General features: G+C 37.3%; 4 protein-coding genes across 5 annotated transcripts; 1 reads left to right on the top strand and 3 right to left on the bottom strand.

The window, feature by feature from the left end:
* The first annotated feature begins 7,891 nt into the window (after nucleotides 1-7,891).
* Nucleotides 7,892-11,294, top strand: LOC18007881 (metal transporter Nramp1). 2 transcript variants are annotated; one of them, XM_006389774.2, is made up of 13 exons: nucleotides 7,892-7,935; nucleotides 8,023-8,069; nucleotides 8,357-8,507; nucleotides 8,815-8,893; nucleotides 8,988-9,028; nucleotides 9,112-9,190; nucleotides 9,286-9,390; nucleotides 9,486-9,595; nucleotides 9,692-9,873; nucleotides 9,963-10,206; nucleotides 10,297-10,533; nucleotides 10,629-10,724; nucleotides 10,826-11,294. In XM_006389774.2, exons 3-13 carry the CDS (start codon nucleotides 8,391-8,393, stop codon nucleotides 11,132-11,134), a joined length of 1,599 nt encoding a protein of 532 aa, XP_006389836.1. In that variant the 5' UTR covers nucleotides 7,892-7,935; nucleotides 8,023-8,069; nucleotides 8,357-8,390; the 3' UTR covers nucleotides 11,135-11,294. The 2 variants fall into 2 exon arrangements, with proteins under 2 accessions (XP_006389836.1, XP_024006641.1); XM_024150873.1 differs by having other exon boundaries at nucleotides 7,906-7,935; nucleotides 8,348-8,507.
* Nucleotides 11,295-11,312: 18 nt separating this feature from the next.
* On the bottom strand, nucleotides 11,313-13,501 carry LOC18009180 (cinnamoyl-CoA reductase 2). The gene is made up of 4 exons (XM_006389775.2): nucleotides 13,151-13,501; nucleotides 12,860-13,045; nucleotides 12,316-12,668; nucleotides 11,313-11,670 (listed from the first exon to the last, which is right to left on the bottom strand). The coding sequence occupies exons 1-4, from the start codon at nucleotides 13,421-13,423 to the stop codon at nucleotides 11,493-11,495; spliced, it is 990 nt and encodes a 329-aa protein (XP_006389837.1). The 5' UTR covers nucleotides 13,424-13,501; the 3' UTR covers nucleotides 11,313-11,492.
* Nucleotides 13,502-15,148: 1,647 nt separating this feature from the next.
* On the bottom strand, nucleotides 15,149-19,564 carry LOC18008548 (glutamic acid-rich protein). The gene is given in 15 exon segments (XM_024151906.1): nucleotides 15,149-15,825; nucleotides 15,918-15,992; nucleotides 16,086-16,129; nucleotides 16,207-16,293; nucleotides 16,390-16,441; nucleotides 16,520-16,593; nucleotides 16,690-16,760; nucleotides 16,763-16,787; nucleotides 16,880-17,638; nucleotides 17,708-17,758; nucleotides 17,858-18,055; nucleotides 18,135-18,261; nucleotides 18,374-18,555; nucleotides 18,629-18,832; nucleotides 19,103-19,564. Coding segments are annotated over 15 exon segments (2,547 nt in total). The 5' UTR covers nucleotides 19,211-19,564; the 3' UTR covers nucleotides 15,149-15,335.
* A 1,343-nt stretch (nucleotides 19,565-20,907) lies between these two features.
* Nucleotides 20,908-22,176, bottom strand: LOC18008576 (probable CCR4-associated factor 1 homolog 6). Its single transcript, XM_006389772.2, has 2 exons — nucleotides 22,043-22,176; nucleotides 20,908-21,889 (listed from the first exon to the last, which is right to left on the bottom strand). The coding sequence occupies exon 2, from the start codon at nucleotides 21,769-21,771 to the stop codon at nucleotides 20,947-20,949; it is 825 nt and encodes a 274-aa protein (XP_006389834.1). The 5' UTR covers nucleotides 21,772-21,889; nucleotides 22,043-22,176; the 3' UTR covers nucleotides 20,908-20,946.
* Nucleotides 22,177-22,381: the final 205 nt, after the last annotated feature.

Below are 22,381 nucleotides of genomic sequence, written 5' to 3'. Positions count from 1 at the left end.
GTTTTTGATCCAACAATGCTCAGGTCGGAGACACAACAGACACTCCCGGTATTCCCAGTTTCACTCCGGAGCAATGGTCGTCACTAGCTCAGTTCATGAACTCTCAAAAACAGAGTTCCTCCTCGGAAAAGCTTTCGGGTAAGACAAAAAAACTTTATTTTTTTGGCAAAAGCAGTCGCTTTGACATTATCATCGATTCTGGCGCCTCCCACCATATGACAGGCGACATCACTTTGCTAACCGATGTGGTTACAATTGATCCCTGTCCGATTACCTTGCCAAATGGGCACATCACCTGGGCATCCCAATATGGCACCTTGAGCCTTGGTGGAAGACTCATCTTACGTCGAGTTTATTATGCGCCACATTTATCCATTACATTGATCTCTGTGGCTCAACTTCTTGATGATGTTGCCAGTTTTGTATTATTCACAAAGAAGTTTTGTTTGATACAGGACCAAACTTCGAAGACTTTGATTGGTGCGGGTGAGGCGCATGACGGGGTCTATCATTACACCGGTGCGGTTGCAGTTCGAGCAAACTCTGCTAGATAGTTGGGTGATCGAGAGCTGTGGCATCGTCGGCTAGGCCATCCGTCAGCAAAAGTTCTTTCAGTTTTATCGGATTTATGCAGTTTTTCTAGTAGTTCCAATGGTTTTGAAAAGGCTTGCGACGTCTGTGTTCGAGCCAAACAATCTCGTATTAAATTTTCAGAGAGTTCCAATAAAGCTGGTGCAATTTTTTCTATGATTCACTGTGATCTTTGGGGACCATATCGAGAACCATCCTCATGTGGTGCTCGCTATTTCTTGACCATTGTCGACGACTTCTCACGTGCTGTTTGGACGATTCTCTTGCTCGAAAAAAAGGAAGCACCCGGTGCTTTAAAAGCCTTCTTCAAATTTGTTGCTCGACAATTCAAAACACACATTCAAACAGTGCGCAGCGACAACGGCTCAGAATTCGTTTGCTTAAAGTCTTTCTTTGCGGATAATGGTATTGTCCACCAGACGTCATGTGTTGCTACGCCTCAACAAAACGGGCGAGTTGAAAGAAAGCATAGGCACATTCTAAATGTTGCCAGGTCGCTATTGTTTCAAGCTCATCTTCCGATACGATTCTGGGGAGAAGCGGTTTTGACAGCCACTTACTTGATCAATAGAACGCCAACTAAACTATTGGACTACAAGACACCTTATGAGGCACTCTTTGGAACAGTACCTTCTCTCGATAATATTCGCACATTCGGTACCTTGTGCTATGCCAAGCGTGTGGCCCGCGACAATGACAAGTTTGGAGCCAAAGGAATCTGATGTGTCTTCTTGGGCTATCCCACTAACCAAAAAGGTTGGTTGGTGTTTGATCTCGAAACAGAGAAGTCCTTTACATCTCGCGATGTCGTGTTTCACGAAACGGTGTTTCCCTACGAAACTACACCACCATCCTCGGAGCTGTCTTCTCCATCTGTTTCTCCGCATCCTGCGATCTTTGACGAACCGGATTTAACTGCGGATGCTCCAATATTAGCGCCATCAGACGCTCCTAGTGTTTCGATTCCAGCAACACCTGTTATCAGCACCTCTTCTTCAGAGTCAGGGGGAGTTACTAATCCCATGGTCGAGGATCAAGTTGTTCAGCCACCTGTTGAGACAGAGGAACTTGGCAGAGGTAAACGCGAAAAGACTCGGTCTGTTCTGCTCAAACCTTTTCACGTCTACACTGCTCGCACGATAGACCCCTCACACCTCACGACACCTGCTTCTTCAAAGTCTTCAAGTAAGTCCCTTTATCCCCTGACTGATTTCATCTCTTGTCATCGTTTGTCACTCGCTGAGCAGATGTTCTGCGCCGCTGTCCTGGCTTCCGATGATCCGATTTCGTATAAGGAAGCTGTTCTGCTGGAAATTTGGCGCAATGCAATGGGTTCTGAAGTTGGTGCTTTGGAACGACAACATACCTGGGATGTCACGGATCTCCCTCCAAACAAACGCGCATTAGGTTGCAAATGGGTGTATCGCACGAAATTTAAAGCTGATGGCACAGTGGAAAGGTACAAAGCGAGATTGGTGATCCTTGGTAACACGCAGAAAGAAGGACATGACTATAAGGAAACATTTGCTCCTGTCGTCAAAATGAATACGGTTCGAATTCTCCTAGAGGTCTCAGCTGCGAAAGACTGGGAACTACATCAGATGGACGTCCACAACGCATTCCTCCATGGTGATTTAGAGGAGGAAGTGTACATGAAATTGCCGCCAGGTTTTCAGTCTTCAAAGCCCAATCAGGTGTGCAGGTTGCGCAAGTCTCTTTACGGGCTTAAGCAAGCCCCAAGGTGCTGGTTCGCTAAGTTGTCGCAGGCCTTGATCGGTTTCGGTTTCAAACAAAACTACTCAGATTATTCTTTGTTTACATTAACCAAGGGTGCTTCGGTGGTCTATGTTCTGGTTTACGTTGATGACTTAGTCATCGGTGGTAATGATTCTGCTCTGATATCAAACTTTAAGAGCTATCTTAACAGGTGTTTCCATATGAAGGACTTGGGTGTTTTAAAGTATTTCTTGAGAATTGAAGTTTCTCGTGGAAAAGATGGTATTTATCTGTCTCAACGCAAATATGCTCTCGATATAGTCCGAGAGTGTGGTCTTCTTGGAGCTAAGCCTGCGGTAAATCCTATAGAGCAGAATCATGATCTTGGCCGCGACGAAGGTGCTTTCTTTACTGTTCGGTACAGACGCTTGGTCGGACGTCTCGTTTACTTGGCTGTCACTCGTCCAGATTTGAGCTATGGGGTTCATATTTTAGCACAGTTCATGCATCGCCCTCGACAAAAGCATTGGGAAGCAGCGCTGCGCATGGTACGATATTTAAAAGGAACACCGGGACAAGGCATTCTGTTAAGCTCGAAGAATGATCTTCAAATATCAGCTTATTGCGATTCGGACTGGGCAGCGTGTCCACTCACGCGACGATCACTTTCAGGTTACATTGTTATGCTTGGCGACTCTGTAGTCACTTGGAAGACGAAGAAACAAGAAGTAGTGGCTCGTTCTACAGCAGAGGCAGAGTATCGGTCGATGGCTTTGACGTATCAGGAACTGCAGTGGACGAAGTCGATTCTAGACAGTCTTGGAATTGTTCAAAATCAACCGATCCCCTTGTACTGTGACAACCAGGCAGCAATCAAGATTGCCAACAATCCTGTATTTCATGAACGAACAAAGCATGTTGAAGCAGATTGTCATTTCGTACGCGATGGTGTTACAGCCGGCATCATTTCAACTCAACCAATTGGAACGTCTGATCAGCCGGCCGATCTACTTACGAAAGCATTGGGTCGTCAGAAACTACGTCATTTATTTGGCAAGATGGGCATTCGAGACCTTCATGCACCACCTTGAGGGGGAGTATTGGAATATTCCTAAGTATATGTTCGGATAAGATTGTATCTTAGATTTGATGTTATCATAGATTTGAGATTATCTCCTATTGTTAAGGGAGTTGCTTTGTATATAAAGTCTTGTAAAGTTAACGATGAATGCAACAGAGATTACACAACTTGACATTAACTAAGCATGTATATTATTTTTACATTTTAAACAATATTTCTTCCATATCACAATAACTTTTGTTTTATTTTATTTTTGTTTGTTTGAAATATTGTTTTATACTTTTTATTTGGTTTTAATGTTAACTTTCATATCCTTGATTTTTTGTGACAACCTTATCTACCCGATATAGCTCAAAGAGAGAGGTCCACGAATCAGAAACACAAGTGATACATACACTTACAAGATATGTCAAGTACAGTCGAAATATATTCAGGGTGAGAAAATTATGAGCATATCGACTTAAAAGATCAATGTATTTCCTTAATATAACAACTACTGCTATTTTTTAATACATTGATTATAATGAATATAACAATTTTCTCATCGAAAGAGGTTAGTTTTTTTTTTTTTTTTTGACAAAGGAGGTTAGTTAAGTAGAAGGTCCCCTCTTTAACACCAAAAAAATGAAGGTAGTAGGTCCGCCAGAGATGCATTGAACTTAGCTCAAGGAACAATAAGGCCGTACAATTCAAGGATTCATGAACTTAGTTAAAGGTCGAAAACATGTGTTTTCTATTATATATTATTAATATATTATTATTCTTAATTCCTCTTGCCTTTTTGGAAATGGTCTTTTGGTTTTTGTTTTTAGTGTCCATTTCCACTTATTTTTACGACCACCTGACTAATCACAAATCTTAGATTCTAATCGTGCGCATTGTTTTACTTTTCTTTGATATCCCACGCCATCTTTCATTCCTAAATTAGTAGTTCGTATTATGACATTGGTAGTTGTAAAAGGCTGCATATTACATTGCCCCATTTATAGTTGTGATATATTTCAATAAACGAACTCGAACCATAGAAAATTCCTTTTGAAAAAAAAAAGTATATAGGAACTTCATTGCGTAATAAAAGTGGAACTAAATTACATGCTATGATAAGTATTGAATTCTCTTAGTTATGTTATGTACGTACGTTACCATAAAAATGAAGTCATCTGTATCCACAACATACAGACATGCTATTCCCTTTTAGTCTTAGCCATCAGAGGAACAGTGTGTTTCCGTCAATAACACGTTGTGATAAAGATTGAATTTTCTTAGTTATGTACGTACGTTACCATAAGAATGAAGTTATATGTATCCACCACATACAGACATGCTATTGTTAGTCTTAGCCACCAGAGGAACAGTGTGTTTCCGTCAATTCTTTGACATTTATTTGGTATGTCAAATTTTTAATTCCGATGGTTCGAATTGGCTTTACATTTTTGGGGGGGTCACAAGTCTGTTTTGTTTTATTGAGATAATACTTATTATTTTTCTCTTTACGATAGATATATGGCCGACCAAAACTAAAAGGACTTGTCCATGAATCATACTGTTTCTATCGATTCAACTATTCTCCTGACGAGTTCATTATAATAATGCACGACGTGTCTGTAAACTAAGAGAAACGCATAAAATATTAAACGTGATTTTTATGCTATTCTATCAAATTTTTGTTTCTCTGCCAAATAATGATGCCGTAATTAAACTGTAAACATTGACCAATATATATTTCCATGTTGCTATTAAATCGGAGACTGACACTTAGTTAATTGAAAAGGGAAATATATGAATCCATCATATTTACTTTTTAGATTCTAAAAAAATCCGTGTTGTTGTTTACATGTGTTTGTGATTAGTTTGTGTATCAATTTAAGAACTTGATCGATTATTTAAAATTCGTGGGATGTCTTATAGAAATCATGATTTTAAGGTATCTGCTGATGTGTGCATTCTCTCTGCTCAACATGTAAAACATATTGTTTCAAAAGATAAACATGTAAAACATATATTTAATTTATGTTGTATGAACCCAACCCATACATCTTTTTCACATCTCACTAAAAAAGGCCCAAATTTTAAAAATAAAAGCCCATTTTTACACCAACGCATTCATCTAATCCCAGCTCCATGTCTCATCTCATACTCATAGACTCGCAGTCAACAATACGTCACCAGTCAAATTTCCAATATCTAAATATTCGTTGTCGCGATCATTTCATATAATACATCTACAGATTCTACACGACTACACCTGTCGTTTCTCTATACATGTATATTTCTGAATGGACTACAATAACTGCACAATGAATAAGATAAGAGCGCATGTAAATACGTAAGTCAAATTCCATATATAACCAAAATATCATAATTGCATCTATTAATTTCATCTTGACAGGTAAACAGTGTCCTATGAATTCACCTTTTCGAATTGCGGTGGAAGACTTTTACTAGTATTTCTATTGGATATCGATTTAACTTGCACCATTTTTTTATATCAAACATATTTTCCATTACTTTAAACTATAGATCAAAAAGTGTCATCCTTAAACTACACATTTAAAAACAAATAGCTAAGATTTTTAAAAATATATCAAACGGATTATATTTAAATGATTTTTCATTTTATCAAAGCACGTATATTAATTTTATTATAGTTTTCTGACATTTTAATTGAATTATGAATCTATGATTTAAAACTAAATAGAGTTTAATCCTTTGGTTTTTTTATCCAAAAAAAAACAGTTTGGTTTTAACGTTTGAAGAATTTTGTGTTGTTTTAGAATGATGTACACTAATTTGTATAGTCATTAATAACAAGTTAACAACAATTAAAAATTATGTGTTGAATATATCACAGATACGCTTTTTGTTGATAATATCAGATATCAACTTGATCGATATCCCATATCTTAAATTGATGGTTTCAGTTAGCTTACTTTTTGTTGTTTTTTTTCTTGATACATAATAGCCGTCGATTGTGGGGGTCAAATTAACTGAGCATTGGCATATTCTCAATATCGGTTCACATTTATTCTTGGGTTATAAATAAATTGCAAGCAATGGCTGATATGTTAGAGCGTACGGATAAAGGCAATAGAGCATCTTAGACAATTAAAGAAATAGCGAAACCTTTATTCTTCCGTCTTCGAAATAATTATTCCGTTTCGTTATTTAAAAAAAAAATTCTTTACCCTATTTTTCTCATAGAGTTTAGAGCACAGCAATAATAGTTCAGTGGAATTATTAAAAGAAAACAGAGTGGGTTTCCTAAATAGTAGAGAGAAATCCTATATAATAGAGAGAAACCCTTCATAATCAAATATAGAGTGGGTTTCCTAAACAAATCTCAACACGTAGTTGTAGAACCTTTTTTGTTGAGAAAATCTTAAATATATTAATACTATATTTTAGAAATCTTTATATAGTTCTCACCAGTGGTTCATGATTTAGTGTACTATTCTAGAGTCTTTACTAAGTAGTAACAACGAGACAAAAACAAAACAAAAAGTTACAGTATTGTTCTTAACTCGTACATTATATAATATTTCAATCAAAAGTAGCAAAAGTCAGATACCTCATTAACAACTAAATGTAGCTTCAGAGAAACAGAAATTAAGACATCTAAATAATACTATAAAAGACTAAAATATACTATAGTACGAAAAATAAAATATGTAACGAACAAAATTCGGATTTGAAATCCTATAATAATCCCATGTTATATTCGTCCAATATTCATTGCTAAAATATTGACAAAACTTTCATTCGTTTCAACAATATAATTAGACTACTGAATATAAATATTCAAGTTTTCATTGCTAGGTTAATGACAAAAGTCTAATCCGTTACATCCCAGTAGTTTACATATTAAACTCGGTTATGACTATTGAGACGGAGATCGACTTAAAAACTAAAACAACGAGGATGAGCTTAATTATTAGTAGAAGATTAAAAACATTCGTATTCAAATAAATGAATTTTTTTTCTTTTTTTGGTAATATTTGATGCTTCCAAAAACGTATTGATATGCCAATAACAGTAGAGAAACAGGATTGTTGATTACTAGGGTCAAGGGAAAGCCGCCCCAATGACACTTTTACAGAGAATCTATTGGAAGAAATTAAAATATAAAAGAACTGAAAATGTGCGGGACCCACCTCGTTAGACTCGCTGAGATCCAATCGTTACACAAAAACACACGCGTAGCTTCCACATGGGACCCACATCAAGTTGTTTGAGTTACCTACTAACTCTTTAACCAAGAGCCTAATTTTGGATGTCAAGACTTCCGGTTAAATTTGGTTCATATGTATTTTTTTTTTCTTTTTTTTTTATATCAAGAAGATATTACACTCCATATGTATTTGCTTTTATCTGGAGCATATTCTCCCCAAACTGCCCCAGAATATATTTTGGATTGCAACAAATCATTCCTATGGAGTGTAATATCTTCTTTTTTTTTTTTTTGGGTGTAATATCTTCTTGATATAAAAACAAAACAAAAAATCGTCTTTGGTGCACTTTGGAGGACCCAACAAAACAAACTCCGTCTTGTAAGTTGTCACAACCTTTGTACTTCCTTTTTTTTTTGTTTTTAAAGAGATCTCTTCTTCACTTTTTCGTTTCTTTTTCTTCAACAGTTCTTTACTCTGAGATTCCGAGCAGTTCTTTACTCTGAGATTCCGAGGTTCGTACAAAGAACCCTTTTTGTTTTTTGTTTTTGTTTTGTTTGATTCACAATTAAATTACTAAAAAAGAATAGGGATTTTCATTCCTCTTTTTGTGTGTGTGTGTGTACGAGATGGTAAAAAATTAGAAAAACTAGTTTCCCTGTGAATCAATTTAGACTTGACAACATCAACTGAACTCAAACGTTTTACCAAATTATATATATATATAATATCAATGCTCGGGTTATATTAGTTAGACGACATTAACAGAGAGATATATTTTTTTTTGTTAAAGCATTAACAGAGAGAGATCAATTAGGAAAGAAAGAGAGACGGCGATGGCGACTGCAGCATCTGGACAACCTCAGTTCATCTCGAGTCCCGGTGGTAACCGAAGCTTCTCCAACTCTCCACTCATCGACAACTCTGATTCCAATCAGATTATTGTTCCTGAGGTTTGCGTTTTCTTTTTTTTTTTCATCTTTCTAATCACTAGATTTGCCTGTAATTTGCTTAAAAATCTCCTCTCCTTTTTTTTTCTTCGTTCTTTCTTATCTTTCGAAATGTCACATGTGTTTGGTTGATTAGTAATTAGCCGAATTAATCAAATCCAGTAACTGTTTCCGAGTCAAGAAAATCGCTGTCAGAGTCAACAACATATTAAACTTAAAAACACACAGAGAATCTTGATTCTTAGATTAAAAAAATGTTAAAGACTTTGTTTGATCGATAACTTTGATTGATTTTCTTACATATATGCAGAAGAAAAGCTGGAAGAATTTCTTCGCTTACTTAGGCCCTGGTTTTCTTGTTTCCATCGCATATATCGATCCTGGAAACTGTAAGATCATAAAACCACCTCACATCATCTCTCTGTTATATATCATTTTCTGTTAATTTTATTAATGCTTCATTCTTCTTTCTGTGTTTTGCAGTTGAGACTGATCTGCAATCCGGAGCACGGTACAAGTATGAGGTGCGTTTGTAATCTCCTTCTCTTACTCGCCTTTCGCTAATTATCGTTTCGATAAAATTAAAAACTGGTCTTTGTAAAAACAGCTACTTTGGATCATATTGGTGGCTTCTTGTGCGGCTTTGCTGATTCAATCTCTGGCTGCAAATCTTGGTGTTGTCACAGGTTAACTCTTTCAATAACAACAAAAAAAGTCACTCTTTGGTTTCTCTTAAGTCTTATATACCAAGGTTTGCTAAAATTGGGCTACATGATCACAGGCAAACACTTAGCTGAGCATTGTAGAGCCGAGTACTCCAAAGTTCCAAACTTTATGTTATGGCTCGTAGCAGAAATTGCAGTAGTCGCTTGTGACATCCCGGAAGGCATTAACTTTCTTTACCCTTAGTGTGTTTCAATAATGTTTCCAACATCTCTCCGTTAATTAGTGCTAATTGCCATAACATGTTTCCTTATATAGTAATCGGAACAGCTTTTGCTCTGAACATGCTCTTTAGCATACCGGTATGGATTGGTGTTCTTCTGACTGGATTAAGTACACTGATGCTTCTCGCACTTCAAAAATACGGGGTAATTCATTTTGACTCATTTTGATTTCCCGGTGCCTATGGTCATCAACTCTAATGATGTTTGTTCTTGTGTTGTGGTGGTGGGGATTTACTACAGGTGAGAAAGCTGGAGTTCTTGATTGCATTCCTTGTGTTCACAATTGCCATATGCTTCTTCATTGAGCTCCACTACTCAAAGCCAGACCCAGGAGAAGTCCTACATGGTCTCTTTGTTCCTCAGCTTAAAGGAAATGGCGCAACTGGTCTTGCAATTTCTTTGCTTGGAGCCATGGTTATGCCGTAAGCTCTCACTCTCTATCTCTCATCATCATAAGATTTCTCTGATAAATCTTCTGAGATCGTCTTTTTTTTTTGTGTGTGTTCCACAGGCACAATCTCTTCCTCCACTCGGCCTTGGTTCTCTCCAGGAAAATACCACGTTCCGCTACTGGCATCAAGGAAGCTTGCAGGTTTTACTTGATAGAAAGCGGATTGGCTCTAATGGTGGCCTTTCTCATAAATGTCTCTGTGATATCAGTTAGTGGTGCTGTTTGTAATGCCCCTGACTTAAGCCCCACAGATCGAGCTAGTTGTGAGGATTTGGACTTAAACAAGGCTTCGTTTCTGCTACGGGTAAGTTGCTTGCTTTTGTTTCTTTCTAAAAATAATGTTTTCACAACATTAAAGCATTTTTTCTTTTTTGCTTCCTCTGTTTTTAAACAGAACGTTGTGGGTAAATGGAGCTCAAAGCTTTTCGCGATCGCGCTTCTTGCTTCCGGGCAGAGCTCAACGATAACCGGAACTTATGCTGGACAATACGTAATGCAAGGGTTTCTTGATCTAAGACTCGAGCCATGGCTCAGAAACTTCCTAACAAGATGCTTAGCTATTATCCCCAGTTTAATCGTTGCTCTCATCGGCGGTTCAGCTGGAGCCGGAAAGTTAATCATCATTGCCTCGGTAACACAATCATTCCCATCTCTAATGATATCTATATCTATATGTATATCACATACTGCAACAAATCAAATCATGGATGAATAAATCTTTAACAGATGATCTTATCCTTCGAGCTACCGTTCGCTCTAGTTCCTCTTCTCAAATTCACTAGCTGCAAAACCAAGATGGGTTCATACGTCAATCCAAAGGCGGTATGTAACTTGTTTTCATGAAACCAAGAAAATATATATATATATATAGCGAAAACCCTCATCTGTTTATTAACTTCATATCGTTCCCTTTCTTATTACAGATTTCAGCTTTGACTTGGGTCATTGGTGGTTTGATCATGGGAATAAACATATACTATCTAGTAAGCAGTTTTATAAAGCTGCTTATCAATAGTCACATGAAACTTGTCGCTGTCGTCTTCTGTGGAATTCTTGGGTTCACAGGCATTGCCATCTACTTAGCTGCCATAGCATACCTTGTCTTCCGCAAAAACAAAGAAGCCACTCATCTTCTTGCAACGACAAATTCACAAACTGTGGAGACACTTCCAAGACAAGACATTGTCGATATGCAGTTACGTGGTAAAGTGGCTACATCCGATGTTGATTGAACCTTCATAAAACTTAGGATTTCGATATTTTTAGATAGTTCTAGTGGAAAGGTCCTTTACATTAATAAGATTTGGTTTGTGTCTTTCTTATCAATTTGTTTCTCAGATTCTCGTAGGTTTATGATAACAACATCAGAAAATAAAATCATTGCTTCCATAATCATATCATGCATGCATATGAGTAACATATTTTCCGTTACACACACAAAAAAAGAAGACAATCAGCTTCCATTACATCTATTCGTTATGTATAATGATTTAAGGTTTAAACAAATAACCTGATCAAATCAAACGTATTACTAGAATAAAGCTTTTACTTATATAACATATGGACGTCGTATCGTGTTCTAGGATTCGATTATGACGTTGTGTTGTGGTTCGAATCTTGAGGAAGAGGAAGATGACCTTTCTCTTGCAAGCTCTTGACAGATTCGTAGAGAGATTGCTTGATGGGTTTAAACTCCAAGCCTAAGTCTTTTATCTTTTGAGTAGTGAACTTGTAAGGCTTTGCTCTCGGATTCTTCTCGTCCGAACACCTAACATTTTTCAAAACACACAAATATGTTAATCAACATACGAAACGTACATGTTAATCAACATACGAAACGTAGATACGATTTCCTTGTGTAGCACACTAAAGTAAACGTATCACTTATTGAGGTAGCCAAAGGAGACAAAAGCCATGAAACTGGTGACCAAACTGTAGAGTAGGTGAGGAAAAAACATTTACACTTTCATTTTTGTCAACTGGAGTTAGACCCGTAACTTGTATGTTTTAAGTATAAACACAAAGACCAAAAACACAAACACGTGTATACACAATCAGATTTTGAAAGATCTCCTCGTCAGCAGCAGGTGATACATGACGTTGACCATGTGAATATGTGATATGAGAGTTAGTACACACCCATTTCACCTCAGGTGCTCAAAATAATAAATTTTAATATTATGTCACAAATATAGTCACTAATCACAATACCAAATACCACTCATGTCCCTTTTATCCTAACTGATTATATTTATTATTTTTTGTTTATTATTAGATTTACTAAAGTATCAAAAGTCAAGCTCATATACAGTAGATTGTAAATCCAGGGTTGTATTTGTTAGACCGATAAAATCGTGTTGACTTTGATGTAATGTTGACCAAAAGTGTTTAAAGAGCCAGTCATTGGACTTACTTGGTGGGAAGTGGATACTCCGGGAAGAATTTAGCCAGAATCTCAACGACCTCGCCGCGGTGAAGCGCGGTCTCGGCGAGAATGTAGCGGCCTGAGGCGGAGGGTGACTCGTAGACCATAACATGGCCTAGTGCCACGTCACGGACGTCCACGTAGACCTGAGTTAAGTTAGCATAGGTCTTGGCTGAGCCGGTGAGGTACTTGAGGATATGGACAAGACTAGCGTTGACCGCTGATTGGAGTGGTGGTCCGAGAACTAGAACCGGATTTAGCACCACCAAGTCCACACCTTTCGCTTTCGCCGTCTCCCACGCTGACTGTTCCGCCACCATCTTCCCGTAGCAATACCAATTCTACACAGCAAAACTAAATTAGTACGAGTTCCGAATTTTTTGAGGTTTTAAGGCTAAACGCATGTTTGTTTGATTTTGGTCACTTGTAAACGTAGAGCTTTTAGGTCACTTGGATTGGAAGAAAACTATGTGCTAAGAAAACTGAATTATCCGGGCGTGTCGATGCTAAATTTAAAGAAAAAGTTACATACCTTTGTGTTTTTGCAGAAATCGAGATCACTCCAACAATTTTCGTCAACTATGGTTTGAGGGTCACGGTTAGGGTTCATGTAAACGGCACCGATCGATGACGTGAAAACCACGCGCTTGACCTTGGCTTTAGCCGCCGCGTCAATCACGAACCTGGCTCCGTTCACCGCCGGCTCCAACATTGTCTCCTGTTTTTATTACACACATTTAATTAATAACTAAGATCGATAACAGAACAGAGGATTTACCGACCGATGTTTTAGAAAGAAAAATAAAATAAAATAGTTACTAACGGGATCATCGGTCATAGGAGAAGCGGTGTGGAAAACGCCATCGCAACCGTCGATTGTGGCACAGAGAGCTTCGTAGTCGAGAAGATCTGCACTGTGAAGAGTGAGTCTTTCTTTGGCTCCTTGAAGCTCTCTGAGATGATTGTTCTTGGGATCAGCTGGGTTCCGTACGGTTCCTCTTACGGTGTAGCCTCTCTCCAACAGTAACTTTACGATCCAAGAAGCAATGTAGCCGCCGGCTCCGGTGACGCAGACGAGCTTCCCGTCGACAGGCATTTTTTTGCTGCTTGGAGAAAAGCCTCTGATTGGGTTAGAAGGTCTTAAAGGCCTTAAGATAGAGTTGTATGTTAATGATGTGTCGTTTGAGAGAAACTTTGTGATTTGTATTTATAGAGAGACATCAAAAGAAGTTACCGTCTTTCTTTTATTACTTTGCCCATTTCACCTAACCATGGTAAAGAGTTGGTGAGTCAACATAAGATAACATATTTTTGTAAAAGGAACAAATCGGATAATTATATTAATATTTTTCTTGTACTGATTTATTGAAAGAGTGTGGGTTTGGTGAATGAAGATTTCTCGGGATTATTTTTTTTTATTATTATTTAAGAACACTTGACAAGTATAAGTGTAGTTTCAAAATTTTAGGTGACAAGTGTAAATGCATTCCGGAAAAAAAAAGCCTAACGAAATCGTCAACTAAAGGTGTTGTGAATCTGTCTTTTACTTTTTTGTCTATTTTTTTTTCATATTTGCAAAATGGAGAGCCTTATTTAGTTAGCTTTTCAAACTTCCAATACGTAATTGCCAAATATCTTTTGAAACAACAAAAGAAAAATTGCAGAAATTATTACATTTAAAATTTAGATGAATGTAGTTCTAGAAGACCTTGAGAAAAAGTTAGTAATCGTACGTACGCTCTTTAAGATCTTCTATACAAATCTAAGAGCAATGCTTTTTAATTTTTAATTTATATACCCTTAAAGAAAGACAAAATGGTGGTGAGAAGTTGAGAAATATTGACATTGACTCTATTGAGGAAATGTATTTTAAAAAGAAAAAAAGTCCCGAGCCCCAACTTTTTTCTAATAATAGGAAAGTTCCCTGAACCTGAAATCCATATTTTAATCTGTTAACCAAGATTACTTTGATGTATCTTCATGGAAACGATTAGTGTCTCTTTTGTTTTCAATAAAAATAAATACATCATTCTTGACCGTCAGATTTATATGCTTTTTGATAGCGAACTTTAAAAGAAATTTTTGAGCCAGAATCTGTTATGTTTCATAATATATAATATATGATACTTTAGATAATTTTTTTTTTGTTTTTTTTTTAATATATTTTCACATTTCAATGTCACATATTAGTATATTACATGAATTTGATATTTTATAACCACTTGTATTTTACGGTATTTTTTTGTCGACTCTGCTGTATATTTTATGATTGATTAAAATTGTTTTAAATTATATATTAAAAATAACTCTTTTAAAGAACAAATAATTTTTTTAACCTTTGTTTTATTAGAGACATCTTATATATTAAAACAGAGGAAATACAATTTTGTACTTATATGTTTTTAAGAGTTTGTTAAGCCATATAAAATACTGAAATGTATTACAATAACAATCATTTCACAGATGAATTATTATACAAGTATTGATAACTATAATAGAGATTAGAGTACTTAAACTCCTATAGTTTATTTTCTTGCAAAGTCTTTTCAAGCCATCTTTGAACTATGTTTCAAGTTAATTATTGACATGGGTTTAACAAGAAAGAAGAAGGTTAATTATGTTCCAAGTCAACTATGAGTTAAGTTATTTCTATTCCGAGTATTAACTTATTTTTTTTGTTTCCGAAAATTTGGTCAAGATTAGTGTCTCATTCAAACCGTCCAGTCCAAGATCGTTGAATGTATTTAACACATGACAATTTACGTACGAGCAGTTTCTGTATCAGTTCAGAATTCAACGTCGTGTCTCATAACTATATAGCTTTAACTAGTAACAACGATTATGCTTTCTAAAATACATTGTCACAACACAAACCAGGCGACGTCAAATCTCAAACTATAGTTCAACAACAATCTAGTAACAAAGAAGAAAAAAAACAGAGTCTAAGCAGAAAGAATCTTTCTGAAATGGTTTTTGCCTCACAAGGCCCTAAGTATGTATAAACTCCTTCATGAGTCTCTCTCCTCATCTTCTTCTTTCTCAATCTCAGACAAGCTTGTGCTTGTCCCTTTAACATCAACCGCTTCTTCTCTCTCTTCTGCTTCGTCCTCCATATCCTCTGTTTCTCTCCACTTCGGCTCTTCTTCTGACTCTGAGCCTTCTCTCTCACTCTCAACCTCTGAATTTGGATATTGTTTCTCTTCTTCCTTAGTTTCAGCTTCTGTATCAGCCAACTTCAGGATCTCGTCACTTTTGTTTTCGGATTGTTCTTGCTTTTCACTATAGTAATCATCTTCGCTTTCATGGTCCACATCTCGACTCACTTCCTGCTCTTCTGCTCTGTCAGTTTGAGCATTCAACTCTTTCAACGATTTAAGATTCTTTCCTTCTCTTGTTTTTTCGCTTACAACAGCCGCCTTCGATCCACCTTTGCCTCTTTTCACCTGTTTATTTATCTTTTTGCCAGAATCAATCTTCCCAACTGTTCTACTGGAGGATCTATCACCATAAATATACACACCACTTCAATCAGAACAAGGAATGAAAAAAATTTCATATAAAAAGAATAACTAGAATTCTAGCAAACACACCTTCTAGCTGAGGAACTAGTCGGTTCCACAGACACCGCCACGTTTATGCTTTTCTTGACCTTCTCCCTCTGCATTCTGCAAAACCATAACAACAGCAAACCATAAGAGGACTTCAGCTTTACATGGATCACAATGATGACAAGCTGACACATGAACCGATTTACTTACATATCAAATAAAGGAATGGACTCTGGCAGATCAATTTCCATATCCTGCTGATAGATTTTGGGGGAAATCATTTAGCATTTGCGATTACACTATCTTGCGAACAAAAAGAAGAAACTCGTACCTCACTGGCAGAAGTGAGATCCTCGAGTAACTCCCAGCGTTCTTTAATGAGGTTAAGCTCTTCTGAATCTCCATCGGAATATACTACCTGCAACCAGTGAGGGAACAAACATTCCATATGAATCAACTACGCAACAGGCATGGAGGAACAGAAGTGAGTAGCAGATCAGAGATGGCTACTCACCCGGTGCGTCTTCTTTCGACTACAATAAGACTCTATGACGCCTTCATAAAAACTGCACAGACCACCAACGGAAGAGCAGTGATTAAGGTGCACTTAGAAAGGAGAAGCATCAAGTTTCATATACACTTACGTCTTGTCCAGCGGCCACCAGATATTAACTCTCTTACCGACCAAATCCTCGCCAAAGCCATTCTTATCAGACTCCTGAAATGAGGAGATACATATATCATTTGATAACAGATATGTGACAATTAAAGGCTACTAATGGGGACGGAAGGCGACAAAGATGACTAAGTATACCACTTCTTTTCTTGCTGACCGTCTCCTCGTCGGATGGCTCTTTGACGTTTCTTCAGATTCTTCTGCCATGGTCTAGCTGCAACTTGAGAAACCTTCTTCTGCGAAGGGCGATCCAAACATGAAATTCAGCACAAAAGTTTTATAATATCACTGATTAGACAAGAAAAGTATATTATCATCCCGTTTCTACCTTGTCCCTTGATGATTGTGGAACAGGAGTATCCGAAGATGCAGCTTCCAAAGTCTTTTTCTTAGCATCTGAGCGAGCTGATGATCTTTTTCCACTGGAGTTCACAATCTTGGGTTCTATAATTGGCTTCTTCTTTGCTGTTCCCTGACTTTTCTCTACGCCATTCTGAGACCTTGTCTTCTTGCTTGAATTCCCAATCTTTCTGTCCTCTTCTGGTGTTTCATAGCTCTCCTGGTTTGATTCTTTCTTAAGAGGCTCTTCATCTCGGAAGCATGATGCCAATTTCTTCAATCTCGGTGAAGAAAACGAATCTAAATCATGATCACTCTCATCCATCTTAACCCGGCTTCGTTTAACTGAACCCGACAGAGCCCTACTAGTGGATGGGGAAGTTTCTTTAGCCAAAGGTGTTTTCTTGGCAGCTACCTTTCCAAGTGATGATTCTCCTCCATATCCTTTTTTGTGGAGCTTTTTGTATGAAGATGTCTTTAATGGATCTCTTTTCCCAGAAATCCAAGAAATGTCATAACCTTCCTCAGGATTCATCAACGAATTGGGTTTCCGTCCTCTCTTTCCTGTAATTCCTATATCCGTTTCTGCATCTGTACCTTGCTTCAGACTCTGTTTCAAATAAAACGAATTGTTTCCGTTGCTTAATTTTCTATTCACGTTAATACGTCGAGTTTCATCTCTTACAGGTCTCTTGGAACTACTTCTACAACGAATCTCCTTGCGAGAGTGCCCCAACCCCAATTTGTCCTAGATAAAGCTAATTGGTTAAATAACACTGTTAAAAGATGCTGAAACTATACAAGCCAAATATCATACCTTTAATGAATCACTTGGGGCTACTTGTCTCCCCAACTTCGTTTCAGCTGCCTGAACCCATGAAAAAGATAGCTCATAACGTAGACTCATATTGACCATATAACAACTCAATCAACCATCACCAGATAGAGCTCAGGGTATCGAGAATACCTCATTTTCCTTTGTGTTAACTATATTGCGGACTGTAGTAGTTTCAAAAACACTCTGGCATATGGAAGCAACTACTGGATAATACATATCCAAGTTGGTCCCTGTAGACTTCAAAGCTTCAATGATGTATGGTTTAAGTTTACGGGCACATCTACTAAGAACCTTCTCCACAAGACTCCGAGACGTTGGTGAAACATTCTAAAACATGAAGTGAAGACCGATCAAATCCCAGGTCAGTTGACATGGAGAACTAACTTGAAATAGGAAGAAACCTTACCTGGTTTTGCTTTTTGACACTAGATAATAGAGTATCGAGTAAATCCTTGGATACTTCTTCGGTTTCATCTAATATAGTAATCATTATCATTTCCATCGACGAAAACACCACCTGTGGATGATCAGATCTAATAGATGCACACACACACACACACACACACAAAAAAAAAAAAACAATTCAGCATATGATCTAAAGAGTTTCTCAGATACAGTAAATCAGGTTTGGTATATCTAATCTACCTTATGATGTTCAAGAACATCCGAAACATTTGTAGAATGAGGTCATCGCACTCCAAGTCCAACATGACCAAGCATGATCTGACCTTGGAAACACTATCAAGAACAGACTTGGCTTTACCATAGCTGCGAGAGGAAGCATCAGCTAATTTCTCAAAAGCTTCTATCGTCAACCGGAAGATTTCCTGTCATACCGAAGAAGCAGATGTTAACAGAGCATTACAGAGAGAGTAACTGGGATTTTGATTTGTTTTGAACCTTCATTTGATCATCACTGTAAGGAGCTTCTGGGGCAGTTATCCTCAGAATTTCGGTTAAGCAGGACACAACTGAAACCCTAACATCAGAATCAGGATGGCTTAAGAGGTCAACTGATACCAAAGCATTCTTCGATGGAATCAGGGCATTTTGCATTGACAAAGGCTGATCTTGCTCCACATTTCTAAGCAGAGACTCGGTTTCCTACGCAGAGAAATTGAGTCGTTAGATTGAAATTAGAACTTCAACAGAAACCTATAACCAATTGAACAAGATTAGATATCCGCAGAAAACGCAACCAATTCACCGAAAAGCACCAAGATTTCACCAAAAAAACAACTAAAATCAACAATCAAGCTTTCCTTATCGGCAAGAAAGAGAAACCCTAAACGCATTTCGTAAGTCCAACCTAACAAAGAAAGACACGAATTTTGTTTGAAGAATCAAAGAAACTGGTGAGAAGAGGACCCGTACATCGAGAAGAGTAAGAAGCTCGTCGGTTGAAGAATGAGGCTTAAGTATATTATTTCCAGCCTCGATGAGCGCTACCGAAAGATCGTTCAATCCAACAATAGAAGCCATTTTGTTCGTCTTCCCCAGAAATTCACAAACTTTAAAACCCTAGAAAACAAAAAACTAACATCAAACTGTGTTTTCACCAAAAAACCCTGTAATCGACGCAACGCTCTAAGATCAGAGCAATAAAAGGAGAGACAGAGAGAGCTATCGGGTGGTTTCTGAGGTTAAGTGGTGTGCTAAACATGCAAAACAAACTTATACTACTAACTTGATTACAAAAAATTATAAATCTCATTAAGGGGGAAAAAATGGGCAGGAGGTATGTATCGATCGATCGATCATTAAGGGAAAAATTGAGGAATTTTTGGTTTTTTGTTTTTAATTTGAAATTTTCAATGAACATCTACATTGTGTTGAACCATAAATTTGTTTCCATAATTGTTTCCAAGGAATAAAGAGGTACTTTTTGTTCGGAGTAATATTTTGAGTCTTTGACAATAATGAATGAAAAGATTGAAAGTAGAGCTTTACACAAATATTAGATTCTGATTCCAAGCTTCTGGTAAATGTAAATATGATTTACCAAAAAGAAATAAATTCCCCTCGTTGTATTTAGCACATAAAACACATGTTCCCGCCTTCTTCCGCTTTGGCATTTGATAAGATAGAGTTCCAATTATATACGATCTCGATTTGATACGAATAATTGGACCAATCTTTTATAGAAAGAACTATCAAATCAAATCTTGGCCAACAAAACGTGAGCAAAGATGGTTTTAATGGGTCTTGACCAAACGTGAGCCTACACTACATAACATCAAAACTTATGTAGATGCTCCAAAGAAAATTCCGAGAGCAATCCTCGAAACAAAAAGAACAAGAAAAGACAAACTTAACAAGCCATCTGCAAGAGAAAATATAAGACTTACACCAGCCTATTCACCAAGGCCAATGGTCTTGGCATTTGGAACGGTAAGCAAAATTGATGTTATGATCAGCACATAGAGAGATTTACCAAGCTTTGACATTTTGCAGTCTTCAGCTTTAATTAAACTCAGAGCGGAGGGACACGCTTCTCAATTAGCAAATAAGAGTAATAAATAACTCAGAATATCAATTAAAAGAAGAAAAAAATTACCCAGACATGTTTCCTATTTATATGCGTTTACGACACAGGAGAAATTCCTTTTATCTCACAAAACAATACCTAAATAAATAAAAAATCACTTTTCTGGTAAAAACAAAAATTCACTTTTAGAAATGCAGTAATGTCGCTAGAAGCGTCGGGGAGAAGTGTGAAGAAACTAACTAACCTCAGCCTGCGCGAAGAAAAAGCTCTCTGATTTTGATTTAACATTTTTTTTTTTATCTATACTCACTGATTCAGTGATTACAACTTACTGGGCCTGAGTAATACCAACTAATGAGCCTTAAATTATGTCCACAACACCATTATTTGAACAGAGCCAAGACATTACCAATTCCGATTCTTTACCGTTAGTCATTATTACTCCACAGTCCATTACATATTTCTTGAAAGAAAAACTGGATTTGACTCATTTTGTCAAATTCAGATAATTGTGAATGTTCATATATTCCTCTTCATTTATGAGATCATCCTAATTCTCAAAGTTAAAACATCCTAATTCCCTTTAAAACAAAATCTGGATCAATAGGATTTTGTGATCATGCATTGCATATATTCCACAAATTAATTTCCTGTAATAAGTATATAAATAAAAAACAGAGAGAGAGATATATAGTATTAAGGAATTTTTATCTTATTTTTTTGGGGGGGTTTAGATAGCAACCTGGCCATTTTCAACACCTAATCCATACAAAACACCAGAATATTTCTGCAGAGGGCCAACGAAGAAATTCTCCTTAAGCTTTCTGAAAGTACAAGACGTGAGTAAACTATCGGAACCAGCTTGGTGACAGATCCCAACTCTCTCCACCTCCAGGAGCTCCGCAAGCTTGTTCAGACCACCGTGGAGGCTGTTACAGAACTTCATCAGGTGTTTAATGTCGTACACTGTCGGGAAATAAACATTGATCAGCTCGAAGAAGCTCGTTTGAGAATTCGGCAGGTTTTGGCAAGTCAGGAGCTTGAGCAAGTAGCCGAAATCGTAACCACTGTGAAACGTGACCCAATGCACGTTCTCGTTGAGCACGATCCCTGAGGACATTAAGAGCTCTGCGAATCTCTTGGAATCGACTCCTTGTTGAGTGTTTTTAGCAAAGTCGATGCCTGATTGCTTAAGAAGGTCGATGGAGTCGAGAGCGTAGATATCTGAATCGACATCGAACTCTCGGAAATTGAATTGCCAGATGCAATATTTCTCGGTTCCACAGGTAGGGAGGTTACCTTGTTCGTTGGAGAAGGTGAGGCCGAGCTGGATTATCTTGAGGATGTTCACGTTCATCTTCAAGGTCTCGTAGTGGTAATCGGCGTTGGATTTGAAGGCCATCACTGGTCGGACCACGATTCCTGGGAACTCGGTGTCCATGGCCACGTAAGGGAAATCGTCCACCACTTCTCGGATCAGATCCATCTCCTCCTGTAGGTTATCATTCCACACTTCGCGAATTTGAATCGAGTCGTCTTTCAGAAACAGAGACATCTCTATCTATCACCAATTTCGGGAGCATCTGGATTGACGATGATTGATTGATAAACCGGTTGGAAATCCAAAACCTAGAACGGATCTAGAAGCAGACCCGATCCGGTTTTCATCAAATCTGCGATACATCCAACACACACACACACACACACAAATAAATTAATACATAAATAAATAAATTTCAACAAATCTGAAACCCAGAAATTCATAATCTCATAACCAGAATTTAATACAGAAATTCGCAGTCTCATATCATATCGGTGAATCGAACCTGATAATCAAGTAGATGGAGGAAAAGGCGGCGATTGTCGTGGCTAGGGTTTCAGAGGATGTGGTGGTTTATCGAAAGGGAAATGGAAATGGACAATGGAAGGAGAACAAGTGATAGTTTAAAATCGATTTTGTCTTTTCCTCGTTTATCTATTTTATTTTATATTTTATTTGTTCTTCCTTCTTCTGAATCCGATTTTTTTTTTCACCACAAGTTTTGTTGTTTCTGTCTTCTTATAATCCCTATAAGGTATTGCTCTTTGTATTTTGCACTATTTTTTTTACTACTTTTTCAACTCGCATTTTTATTATTTTTCTAATAATACGGCGTACCAATATT

Source organism: Eutrema salsugineum, unplaced genomic scaffold, assembly GCF_000478725.1.
Source record: "Eutrema salsugineum unplaced genomic scaffold, Eutsalg1_0 scaffold_9, whole genome shotgun sequence".
NCBI classification, from domain to species: Eukaryota; Viridiplantae; Streptophyta; class Magnoliopsida; order Brassicales; family Brassicaceae; genus Eutrema; species Eutrema salsugineum.
The sequence above is the reverse complement of the archived record's forward strand: the minus strand, read 5'-3'. Positions and strand labels throughout refer to the sequence as shown.